Raw genomic sequence first — 13375 nt, forward strand, 5'->3', positions numbered from 1 at the left:
CAGCGAGGGACCTGGACGGAAGTAAACAGGCCAAAGTTCTCTGCCGGCTCTTCGAGGTTCCCCGTGACTGCCCCTGTGACTCCTTTCATCTGGGCTCATCTGGCAGCCACGACTCGGCCTGGCATGAGCCTGACCACCAGTTGCGGTCAGAGGGAGAAGCCGCTCCTCGGTGCTATTTGCAGCCCCGTCTGTCCAAAGGCATCTGACGCGCTGACTGTCACTCAGTGGCCATGTGAGTGTGTTTTTGTTTTTTTATCACTAATTCAACCACAGGGATCTGGTTGTCCATATGACCACTGTGGGGGCTGCTGCCCCGAGGCGAGCTGACATTGTCTGTGTAGAGCGACCAGACGTTGATGTTGGTGCTGCTCAAATTCTGCTTGAATATCAACACGCACATGCACGCAGCCGCACGTGCACACACACACACAATCACACAAAGCAGTGCCCGGCCAATTGCTGAGACTGATGTTCCTTTCAGCCATCATACGGCTGACACTCAAGTTGTTTTTTTTCTTCCCTCCACCAACACTGTGTCAGTTCATGGCTGCTCTGGCCAACAGTGATGGAGACACTGTAACTGACTGTGGTTGGGGCCATTGGCCGCGGGGCTTCTGTGCCTGTTTGAGATGGAAGGGGGGGAGGGTGAGGGGGCTGCTCGGCCTGTTAACTGGTTGTGACTAGAGCCTGTCTGGTCACAGTTCCAAACTGGACAGCTCTCTCTTTCTCTGCGGCTAGTGCCACCGTCCTGTGGAAAGGCACACGGTCTAAAGCTGCCACTCTGCTCCAGCACAGCATATGCTCCAGCTGAAGGTCAGAGATGTTCAGTCCAAAACGCCTGAAATAAACACCTCACGTCTGGTTGGCGGTGGTAACTTGGGAGGCACATCTGCGCTGTGGGAATACCACTGGCTGTGGGTTAGTGCATGTGTGGGTATATTTGTTTACATTGAGAAGTAAAACCTTGTTTTTTTCTTTATTTGATATAATTCTACTGGTACTGAACAAAATCAACCAATGAATGAATTGATGAACTAGGTACAATACATTTGTTTTGAATATTGTGATAAACTTGTCAACTGAAAAATAAATTAGCAATAATTAGGCGTTATAAATAAATTAAATAGGGGTTCAAGTTAAATGATTTCTTGCCAATAATGAATCGCCCATTTAAAGAAACACAACTCAAGAAAATGCTTGATTTAAAAAACATAAAATGTTTTATTTATGTTTAATCAGTCATAGATGTTCAAGTAAATTTCACCATAAATCTGTCGAAGTCATCGCTGTGCTGTTTGTGTCTAAGTCACCAACTGCTCTGCTACAACATGATGGGTGAAAAAAAAACATTTCAAATTGTGCCATCACTGGATTGGGGAGACGTGGAGGGATGAGGCAGACATGAAAGTTGGCCTATTTCATGGTCAGGCTGCGGGACCGCCGAGGCCCTGAATGGCAATGCATCTACTTTAATGTGACAGACAAGTCCCTAGGCAAAACCCGCAGAGCCGCGGCAGGCAAGCAGGCCCAGGTACTTGATGAGTGTGACACCTTCACCATCCCGCTGTAGGAATGTTGCTGCCGCACGCTCCGCTGCCTCGGTTTAGAATAACACCAAATAAATTCGCCTCTCATCCCGCCTGATGACGCGTCCCCTAGAACCTGTCCTCCCCAGCACTGTTGGGATCATGAATCTCCTTGTAGCCGCTCACAGGGCTTTGCTCCGATCACTAAGCACTTGCCTTTGGGACCCACCTGCCGAGGAAAATTGTGGTCGCGCCAGTAGGAGGCTGCGACAGAATTCCGCGGCAGACACATCCTCTCATCCCGACGCGGTTTGTCCAATCAGGCGGAGACGGGAGAGTGTGTGTGGCAGGTTAAGAGCCAGCGCCTGAAGGCATCGCGCTGCCTACCCACATGCACTCACAAATCAAGTGGCACATCTCAACTCAACATCTCTTGCACGCAGAGGTAGCTCAGAATGAGCGCTTGACCCCACCTTGTACCATTACTGTGGGCTACAAAGTGCGGTGCTTAGTGCAACCTTTATACTATATTGGCCTATTAGGAGCCACAGGGTAGTCTGATGGAGTTAGCCTTCCTATGCATGTGTGCGTCTAAGCATGCTCCTGAACATGAGCTGAGCTAGCGCAGTGCTGGGATAGCAGGGCCCAGGAGTTCATTAGGCTGCAGCTCAGGAGAGCAGCTGCAGGGAGCTGCGCTGTAGCCAAGTGTTGCCAGGAGGCTGAGCTGCGAGTCCGGTGGGGAGGGCTGCTGTTGATGTCCATGGCATGTTTGTTAACAGCCTGATTCCATCAAGTGGTGTAAAAGCAGCGCAGCCAAGTGTGAGGGCTGACCCTTCGCCCCTGCCTAGTTTTAATAACACAGTATTTCAGTCAAAGGTAGACAGTTCAGTCGAGCACTTGTGGAGTGAGAATGATACAAATATTCATGCGGTTTTACATTTGGGAGAAAAAATAACGAGAAATGCAAAGCAAACAAGCACAAGACTCTGTCCGACTATCTACACATACTTTGGCTTATGTGCCCTTTATCTTGAGGGCGAAGATCTAAAATGCTCTTTCAGTTTTCATCTCCATACTCCCACAACCCTGGTAAATGTATCAGACGAGAGAGAACACCACATATTATTCAAGACTCTTAAGTAGAGACGGAAAAAAAATTAATCTCGTGGCACAACACTGGACATCCGAGTAGCACCGTTAAAAAGAAAAACAAAACAGAGACGTGATAACAGGCTATTTTACATGAGGCTCTGTGGAAAGAATCCTTCCTCCCTCCATCCTCGTCTTGTGAGAATGAAAATAATCCTAAGAATAGTTGTGATTCATAGGAGGTAAGTATTGCACAGACACTACCCATATTTCATCATTTAGTACACTGATAAAAAATGACTCAAGTAGTCAAAATAACGACAGGCAGAAGAGAAGCAACATGCGCTCCATTCTAAACAGGCTCTTACATTCTACCTTTGGCACCAGTGTGTTAGGCCTATACATAAAATAAAGAATTAGACTGTTTCTTCATTGCAGGGTCCTTCACGTTGACCTGGTCATACGGACACTAGAGGAAGATAAAAAAAGATAATGGTGTTAAATGGTTACGTGTTGAGCAGGTCTTCAGTGAACAAGAGAGTAACATGTGCAAAGAACATATAGGAAAAGAGCAAAGTGAGAAACGGAGGGGAACAGGATGAGGAGGAACCGAATCAGGACTGAACCACATGGAGACTGGGGGAGACGTGATGGTCCAAGGCAGGACAAAATATGAGACGAGGCTGGATGGGACAAGATGTGGACTCGACAGACCAGAACATGTCAGATATGAAAACAAGAGTGAGATCATGAAAACCATCCTGCACCCCCCTGTGTTTAAACAAAAGGTGTGAAAACTGAAAACAAATCCAGGTAACATGTGAAAGGTCAGAAGCTTCTGACAAAGTCCAAACACCAACAGAATCAACTGTGATCTGTGCCTTTCATTTTTAACCAGTAGTGAAGCGTATACGTTCTAGACCTGCCTGTTTGGAATGGGCTCTTTGCTCGGCCTGTGGTGATGCTGGTTGCAGCTTTCTTTCTGAAACTGTAAAAGTGACCTGCTGTAATCGAACCGCCGTGGCAGGTAAAGACTTAGTCCACAGAACCCTGACTGCACCACACCTGCTGCACAATGAGCTGCTCACCTGTTTATTCACCACTAGTCACCTCTTTACATGAAACACATGTGGAGTGTGAAGCCGTTAAGATGAAGATGAACTCGAGACATGAAGCAACAGAGAGACATTGCTGGAGTTATTGAAGAGATATTGATCATTTATGTTGTAGTCCTCTCCTGCCTCGGTTGCGATGTTTACGACTTTATTGCTGATTTTTGTCTTTCCTAGTTGTGCTGCTTTGATAAACCCACAGCCTCCAATACAGGAAGGTTAATTTACCAGAAGTTCACAAGACTTACATGAAGTGATGACACACGCTCACATTCAAGAATCAACACTAAGATCTGGAGCTAAACTATACGTTCACTTTCTTACACTAGTTTCCACTGATCAACATGTGTCATATAGATGCAGCAAGGTGGAAGCTCGGAGTATTAAAGGAGCCTTAGTTAAATGATTTTTTATTTAATTTTTTAAGTGTTTGTGTTTTTTTTTATACAAAAACCTAAAAGTGAAAATGTTCAAATTAAATAAATAATTCCACCATCCTCATCAGCACCATACACAGCTGAACTAAGAATGCCCTGAACTGCTGTACACATACAACTGGTTTTATCACGATGGAATCAGGAGCTTAAAACTGAATATAAATTATAATATGGAAACAGACCCCAGGACAGAAAAGGACCGGACAGGATGGAACGAGGATTGAGCAGAACACAACTACACAACTGATGAACACAATGGAGCGCAGAGACAAACAGGGCTGAGGAGGAAGATGCAATTTGGTAAAACAGAAAACAAAGAGCTCACATGTCTGCAGGCGCTGCCACAGCATTTTCCTCTCTGAAGGTGGGCATACTCTGTGAACACCTTGTACCCACTGGAAGGGTCGACATACAGCTGCTTCTTCGCCTGAATATAATGAAGATATTATTATATGATTAGTGTGACATAAAAACACATATGGGAATGTGTGACCCCTGCATACTTAACCCTATACATTACATATACACAAAGGCATGCTCAAGCACCTGGAGACAGATTGCTTTGGGTCGACTCGAACACAATGGATGACCTCTATGCATAGAAACAGATGTAAGACAGTCGAATTCTTATGATGTTACTAATTAGTTAGTGCTGTCCTTTTGTGAGCATTTCACAGTGCACGGGAAGAAGATCGTTTTCATTCACCGCAGATTTGCAGGGAACTGAACGAAACGTATTCCAGACACAATGGGCTCTTTTATTTGTTGTGTTTGGACCGAATGTCTCGCACAGACACACAAACACCTTCTGCGAGTGGAAAACACTGAACTCCTCTGCAATCCCTTAGGAAGTTAGAAAATGTCAGCTCTCAGTCTGTTTCAAACTGAGAGCCCACTAGTTGGTGAGCTTTGACAGGCTACAAAGGGAAAAGGGCCCCGGGCACTTTGGTGACACAGCCTGTCATTTCACATGGCATTGCAAGGCCACATAGTGAAGCTGGCACGGCCACGGCCCCCTCTGTATTGTGCTTTTCCCACCCCGGCTCTACCACTCTCCTCAGGTCGTAGCCAACTTGCTTCAGCTTCACCCACAGTCAGAAGCACAGTATTTACAGCGAATAAGCCCAAAGGCGTAAAAGACGACACCCGTACACTGCAGCCATCAGAGCTCACTGGCCCTGATAAAGAGCCGGGAGGATACGGTGAATATGATGGATCTGATGAAGACAATGATCATTGCTTTTATGACATGTGCTGGGTGGAAAACATGTGAGATGGTATGCTTCTAAAGAAAACAGTTACAAAGCTGCTGGGACTGGAATCGTCTTGAAATATCTCCAGGCTACTGTTTGAAAGGGTTTTACATCACATGCGGTGAATCCAGCCACGATCTCTTTGTTAAATGGTTCAGAAAATAATAAATATTACAGCTGGGGAGAGAAGACGAGTGAAATCTGATACCAAAACAAAGAAGTCTATTCTGCAGCACTATACCCACTATGTGTAATTGAAATGACAACATCTCATTCTGCCGGGGACCCATGGGGGATCACTGCCCTGGAGACAGATGGGCTCTAGAGAAGCACCACAGCGGGCATATCATTACGGCTGGTACAGCATCAGATTATATAAACAATGTTGGTATTGGTCCAAACCCATTTGCATCTCATGATTTTAGGCTTCTTGTGCAACTGACAGCAGGTCTCAGGCTATAACATGTTAAACATGGTGTTTTTAAAAGGCACTTAAAGGCGACATGTATTACACAATTATCCCGCTTTGTACGAGGATCCTCAAATTAATTATTGGTCAATATTTTTTGGGGAAAATACAGAGAATTGGTTTTAGCTACAAAATAATTTACCCTTAGAACACATTTTGAAGATTGAGATTCAGCCTGTGTAGTTAGTTCTGTTTGTTTCGTTGCAGCTCAGCAGTTTCGCTATAATATTATTCACCAATGACTAAATTCATCAGTATCATTTTTACCTCAAACAAGGAGAATATGTTTTCACCACTATTTTGTCTCTCAGCAAAATTACTCAAAAACGTCTGAACAGATTTCCATGAAACTTGGATGGAACTTGGGGAAAGACAGAACTCGTTACATTTTGGGGGAGATCTGGATGAATGGACAGATCCAGAAATGTTATTATCAATTTGTTTAACATTGCAAGGTTGTTGTTTTTTTGTATACTTTATAGTTTATAAAGATGGATAACATGACAGCTCCCCAAAAGTCTCTTCTATATATTATATTATTATTATATTATTATATTATAGCTCATAACCAATGAGTAAACTACACACGACACAAAGAGTCTCAACATAACCTTTACATAAAAATGCTGCTCGTATGCCAATAGACTATTCCACATTTTCCAGGTTTAGAATCAGGACTGGGCAATAGAAATTATATAAATAATTTTTGCAATAAAACAAAAATCATTAAAAGCATTTTGACAAAGGTCCAATACACAGTCAGGAGGTACAATCACATAATCCCTCTGATTTGTAAAATGTGTCCTTTACTCAGGGGCAAAATTCATCCTTTAAACCCAACTGATAGTATATATACTATATGTAATACAAGTATAGAGTATAATTATAAATAACACTTTGACATGAGTAGTTTTACTTGTTATGTATGCAGGCACTTTGCTGTTAATACACAAGGCTCACAGTGTTGTACTTTAACCTGTGTCACATCGTGAATGATAGACTTTAGTGGTATTTCTAGTGTAAGGGAACTATCTGAATACCTTGTGCACTGAAGTTGTATTACACAACAAACAGTAGAAAAGCTGAAAACCACGTGTGTCTCATTCATCACAGATAGTGGAGTAGATGACTGAGGCCCAGATGAAGGTGGAGCTGATGCTTCTCACCTCACACGCCTCTCTGTGGACCCTGTGGACGTCCATCTCTTCCTGGGAGAACCTCCCCTGGTTCTGCTCTACCCCCGCCCTGCTGTTGCCGCTGCCTGTCCCCGGCTCGGACCGCCTCCGGTCGGCATCGACCCGGGACACGCTGCCGCTTCTCCTCGGTGGCCCCGAGCTTTCTTCGGAGAGGTTCGGTACAGACATCGTTATGAGTCGTTTATTGAAGCGGAGGAGGATCAGCCCGCAGACGAAGGCTTTACCCGGGTGGTTCTGGGGGAACATGCTCCTGGAGCTGGAGGTCGTCACTGGAGAGAAACACGTAGAAACTCCTCACACAGGGTCACGTGTAGCAGGGGAACACAAACCAGCTCCTTATTCAATAACGTGTTATGTGTGTGTAGCATGTTTACCTCCATGTTTACCATCGAGCCTCCAGTGTCTACTTCCTCGTCACATGGGTGACATGTAACCGTCTCATCCACAGGTCCACACAGCGCCCCTGCTGGCCACAAGCAGCAGCTACTGAAACACTGCTGAAGGGAAGATGTCTACCCTTTACCGAGGGGGGGGGGGCATAACAAACTTAAGGGTTTAGTGTGTAGAATTTAGTGGTAAAGTTTCTTGTTGAAGCTGAATACCCCTCAACACCCCCCCCCCTTCCAAACATGAAAGAGAACCAGTGGAAACCTTCAGTTATCATCAGAACTCAAAGGATGTTTAGTTTGTCCAGTTTGGACGACTGTATAAAACATGGCGGCCTCCATAGAGAGGACCTGCTCCAGATGTAAATATAAAGTATTTATATCTAAAAGACCCATTCTAGGGGAAAAGAAAACCACAATTTGTGCAATGTAGATAACACATTCGTGAACACATCACTAGGATTATTATATATTCAATTTCTGCCACTGGTTTCCTTTCCCCTGAATCTGACACACTGCACCAATAAGAAAACAGATTTATCGTAGATAGATTACTGAGCAACTTCCTCAACCACAAGTGCTGCCGCTGTAACACACACACACACACACACACAAACTTTGTTTTCTTTATCTATGTTATGTTAATTTGGCCTGACCCCTTCTTTGACTGAAAACACAGCCCTAATTCACACATACGTCTTCCTCTGGTATCGCATATACCAAACATGTGGAAAAGAGACAAAACACACACAAAAAAGACAAAATAATTAAATTTTTTACATTGAATTTACACTTAAGATTGCTTAAATCCTCTCTGTTGATTAATGATAAACGCGTTCAGCAGAACTCAATGGACCTGATTCTTGGAAGTGACTATCAGTCAGTCACATCTCAGAGGAGATCACACCCACTCACTGAAGTTACATAGAGCTAGAGTATCTATCTATCATCTATCTAAGAAAACGTACCGCATAATCTTTAGGTTAAGATTAGTTTAATTGGAACTACTATCTACCAAAAGAGAGTGTTGTGTAGAATAATATACGATTTAGTGGACCACATTATAGGTGCAAGGTGATGAAGCAGCTAAACCTCCACTATTCCTTCTGTACAACTTAAGTCTCCTTCCTGCCATTGAGTGCAAACAAATACTTATTATTATATAAGTAATGTGGGGACTTGGAGTAAGCACTGCAAGGTTGATGAGTGGACATTAATGAGTCCCACCAAGGTTATCCACCGCTGTAAGCCACCTCCGATGATGTTTCTACTCCAGAATTCTGGGTAATGAAACCTGACAAGTGTCTTTTGACTGACATTGTGAGGTCAATTTACCATCAGACAAATTACACATCACTCGTACAAAAAATATGCAGACCTACTATGGGAAGCATAGAGGACATCGAAACGTAGTAGATGTACATAATGCTTTTAGTGGTGATATATTATATTAAATATATAGAAAATACACTGTAGCAAAGGAAGAAGCCTACATGGATTATTCAGAGTCCTCCCCTTATGTCAACCAAACGAAAGACGATTACAAAAAAAGAAGTCTTATTTTTTATTAATAGTACATTTTCAAGCTTTCTGCATCTGATGTATTTTCAATGCAGCTACTCATACTGATAAATATTGATAAAACAGAGGTTTTATTGACAATATTGCCCTAGACTCTAGAATACAATTCAATCATTTGTAATAACTCTGCTGCATAAAGTTTAGGGTTTTCTTTTCTGGGCCTGATAAAACTTCATTTTCCTTTTTTTATTGTCAGTTTCTCATCAGTGAATATATTCTGGGACTGTCTGGAAATATGAATCCTCACTGGCTTTCAGTACCCAATGCTTTATGAATGTGAATGCTTTGCATGTGTCATATTGTCTTTTTTATGTTAACGCTGCCGCGCCGCCATTATCATTTCATAGGGATGCCTGAAACAGTATGCCCCAGTCTGCTGCCACTTAATTACCTTCCAGTCAGCCTGGAGAAATCTGGCTCTGATCCAGTCAGACTCTCTGGAGAGGGGAGAGCGCTACATCTGAGCTATTGGTTTCAATTTACCATGGGACAAATATTGCTTAAACATGAGACTCAATGCAAACGTTAAAAGGAAAAAGTCCGCACGCAAACAGAATTCACATGGCGCGGAATACCGGCAGTGATTGTGGAGAGGGAAAATAAACACTTACAAGGAAACAAATATGTCCCTTAAGATGGAAATCAGAGCCTCTAGTTATTAATTGATAATGTCATTAGGTGTCACTGTGGGGAATTAGTCCACTGACGAATTAGCAGCTGACTCTCAAAGCTCAGAGGATGTTTTGTTTGCGATATTACACTGAAATCAGATTTAACTGAATGATTTGAATCACAACATGTGTGCGTGTGAAACAAGGAGCTGAAATCTGAACTGTTGAGCTATGAAATAACATTAAGAATAAATAAAAGTATAAAAAATAAATGTACTTTGGGGTGAATTTCCTTTTCAGGAGACCAGTGACTCAGCTGATTCATGGTCTCTGTGTTTAAAGGGGCGTCCTGAAGCAGTTTCCAGTCGCCATACACAGAGGGATAACTTTATACATCATAAACACAGCATCACACACACAGTCTCTCATAATTTATAAGTGTAACTGAGTTATGCTTTGCAACATCAGCACTGATTTCATGCTTGGACAACAGTAGTCTAACATGGTTAGTGTAAGTGGCATATGCTCATGACACACTGTAATTACGTGGAGGAAAGTGAGGTCATCGTGCCAGTGCCTACCAGACTTCCCCAGTGCACCGCAGTGGGATTTGTTGGCGACGCAGCAGTTTCTGTGTTGAGGGTTAAAGACCTTCAATGGGGGTAATGACGGAGGAGGGGCAAGCACTGCTGTTTCACTTCTCACATTCAGATCAAGCTCAACAAGCTCCAGACATAAAATTTGCAGCTCAAAAATTCTAGGCCAATAGGTTAATAAAGGTGACCTTGAACTTGATTGCTTTGCCCTTGGTGCAACTTGAGGCGAAATAAGAAATGTGAGAGCATTTATATAAGTATGTCGAACTCCAACTAACAACTAATAGTCAAATGTCCAGTTTAACAAAGTTATCCTTTACATGTGACTCATGAGATAAACTGTATCCATGCAGATTAGCTTACTAGAGGCTCAAAGAAGTTTGCTCTTGGCCCCTGTTGACCTCCAAGAATCCATACTGCTCTTTGTGAACTTTGTACGAACAGTGTCATGTCTGTTTGTCAAGTCCAGCACACACAACAAACATACGGCTATGACACGCTGATTATCATCTTGTGACCCTTCACATGTGGAGGGGTGTTGTGTTCCTTTGAGTTTCTATTGAGCTCATTTGTTGTGTTCAATCAAGTTGCTTTATTATCCAAGTAATGAATAGAAGGAGATTTCCTGGGAAGGGTGTATAATTCAATCCTAGGAAAACTGTAAGGCTACAACCAATAACTATCTAGATCATCAATTCATCTGACATTAATGTTCTTTAATAATCAATTGATTGTTATGTGTATGAAATGAAATTAGAATTTTTTAATGTTGAGTTTACTCTCCTAGTAAAATACGGAATTGAACTATTCACATGTGAGAAGAGATCAAACAAATAATAATCAACATTAATCATCATGTTTCAGTGAACTATCCCTTTAAGCTGAAATGTCTAGATAATTAATTATGTATCTGATTAGTCTGAAGTTCACTGGCAACAATAATGAATATTTGTTATTTGTTTAAAACATTTTTTCAAGCAAATATACCCAAAACAAAATCCCCTCTCAAAAGGGAATGGTTCAATTCCCTAATTCTCTTTAACCAAAGTAAGAAATGAATGAATTCCCCTCGTCGTTGTTTCAACTGTAATGAAAACACGGTTCAGTTTGTGAACTCACAGTTTAGTCATGGGTCACATGATCTCAGGTCAGCTCGTGCGCATCCAACCTGTTACCCCTCGTGCAGGGGGAGACGCCGATGTGACGCGCTGACGTCAGCAGGTCTGTGACAGCACTTCCTGGAGTCGTGTTTGTTGTGGGAAATAATTACCACCGTGGAGTCGGACCTGGGAGAGGACAGGACGAACTGCAACCTCCAGCCCGACCTCCGAGCATGTGTCCGCGGCGTCAGCTGAGACGGGCGGGGAAGTGACGGCCGGGACCGAGGAGGGGGACGCGGCGGACAGCCACGGACCTGACAGCCGCTGCAGAGCCGAGCCGAGCCGAGCCGAGCCGAGCCGAGCGGAGCCGCCGACAGCCTCGGAATGTGGTAGCCCAAACCATGGACAGCAGAATAAAGTAAGAGTTTGCTTTCGTCTCTCGTGCACAACTGTCGAGCTAACGGCTAGAAGAGTGTGTAGCTCGGGCTAACCGGCGGCAGCTGAACGTGAGCCGCGGAGGAATGTTGTAAGTCCCCCGCCATCACCGGCATCATGTCCGGCTGTGGACTTAACCGCCGAGGCCAGCTGGCTCCTCTGCATTCGGGTCAACCAGTCTGTTGCCCTGCTCTTGCTAGCTCACCGCATATTAGCCGCTCTGCTAGCCGAGCAGACAGCCTCTAAACCGGGGGTTACCTGTGGACACGTCGCTCTCCTCACCATCACCTCCACCAGCCGTGTCCTGCTCGCCTTGACCCCGGTGCCCCCCCCCCCCGGTCCTCCGCACACATGAACACGTATCATTCATACATGCAGAGCAAAGCGGTGTCAGCTGCAGCTAACCTGCTGGCGTGGAGCTGCGACTCATGTTCACTGAAGTAGGCCACCTCGGCACAGGTCCACCTCAGGAGCGCAGAAATGCTGTGAATGTGCAGGAATCGAACAGTGACACTGTTGTTACACATGCGTGTGATGCTGTCAGCGTAATAACAGCTGCTTGTGATGTCCCCCAGAATCAACAGTGTGTGTTTTTTGTTGTGTTTTCAGGGAGAGTCCAGAGAGAACATTTGATCTGGTTCTGCAGGTGTCGTGTCCAGCATCTGAGCATGAAGGTATGTGATGTCACACCTACAACTGTCTGGGATCAGTTTGGGTCATACAAGTTACATACATGTCTCTGATCTAAAATGGATCCAGATACAGTTGAAACAAGTTGTCACTTTATTGTTTTATCAAAAACATTTTGAACTGTTTAGTAATTGATTGATTATCGATATAATATTTCCTTAGTTTAAAAATGTGCAAAAGGTCATTGTATTAACTTCATAGCTTGCCACTAAAGTAAATGCAAAAACAAAGAAGCGCTCATGCATTGGTCAGACGTGAGGATTTGTTTGACACATATTCATAAAAGGTGTCTGCACACGATCAGTCCGCAAGAGTCTCTTTCACCACTAAATCTGCATTTAGTTTCCTGTTAACCTAGAAGCCAAAGCAAAGACGAAGAAAGGGAAATTTACTAGATTGTTGTATATTAATGTAAATTAAAAAGTATCTCTGTTTTTTGAAGATCACACTTTGATATGTGGGAAGTTTTCCACCAAATCTGACGTTTTGAACATGAAATGACAAATTGATTGATCGGGAAGGAATCTGTAGATTATTTGATGTTGAAACATATATAAGTAGGTCAATTATTAGACTGTGGGCATTAATCAAACTTTCTTGTTTTCCAGAGTTTTGAAAGTGAGGATTTTCTCAGTATCATAGTTCTTATATCGTAAATAATTAATATATTTTGATGATGGTTATTGGACAAGCAAAACATAACACAGAAACATGTCATTTAAACTCTCACACAGATCCAAGATCTTATAAAGAAAATCAGTAATTATTTGATGAAAAAAAAGGGCAGATAAATACAGAATTTTAAATTATTGTGTCTGTGGCATTAGCTTCTGTTTTCATTAATGTTTATAATGTGTGCTTGCCAGTTGAATTTTTTTTGTTCACTATTTGTTT

General features: G+C 43.1%; 2 protein-coding genes across 6 annotated transcripts in view; one reads left to right on the top strand and one right to left on the bottom strand.

The window, feature by feature from the left end:
- Positions 1-1196: 1196 nt before the first annotated feature.
- Positions 1197-7582, bottom strand: c9h1orf53 (chromosome 9 C1orf53 homolog). 2 transcript variants are annotated; one of them, XM_062396118.1, is made up of 4 exons: positions 7457-7582; positions 7053-7351; positions 4490-4591; positions 1197-3084 (listed from the first exon to the last, which is right to left on the bottom strand). In XM_062396118.1, the coding sequence occupies exons 2-4, from the start codon at positions 7326-7328 to the stop codon at positions 3013-3015; spliced, it is 450 nt and encodes a 149-aa protein (XP_062252102.1). In that variant the 5' UTR covers positions 7329-7351; positions 7457-7582; the 3' UTR covers positions 1197-3012. The 2 variants fall into 2 exon arrangements, with proteins under 2 accessions (XP_062252102.1, XP_062252103.1); XM_062396119.1 differs by lacking the exon at positions 1197-3084 and adding an exon at positions 3096-3603.
- Positions 7583-11437: 3855 nt separating this feature from the next.
- The window catches only part of dennd1b (DENN/MADD domain containing 1B), a 101821-nt gene continuing 99883 nt past the window's right edge, over positions 11438-13375 (top strand). For 2 of the 4 annotated variants that reach the window (XM_062395523.1, XM_062395525.1), the window contains exons 1-2: positions 11448-11774; positions 12401-12465. In XM_062395523.1, the coding sequence (XP_062251507.1) occupies positions 11758-11774; positions 12401-12465 (82 nt within the window). In that variant the 5' untranslated portion in view covers positions 11448-11757. Of the gene's footprint in view, positions 11775-12400; positions 12466-13375 lie in introns of all 4 variants that reach the window. The other 2 variants (XM_062395526.1, XM_062395524.1) reach the window with 2 other exon arrangements.

Source organism: Platichthys flesus, chromosome 9, assembly GCF_949316205.1.
Source record: "Platichthys flesus chromosome 9, fPlaFle2.1, whole genome shotgun sequence".
In the NCBI taxonomy this organism is placed as follows: domain Eukaryota; kingdom Metazoa; phylum Chordata; class Actinopteri; order Pleuronectiformes; family Pleuronectidae; genus Platichthys; species Platichthys flesus.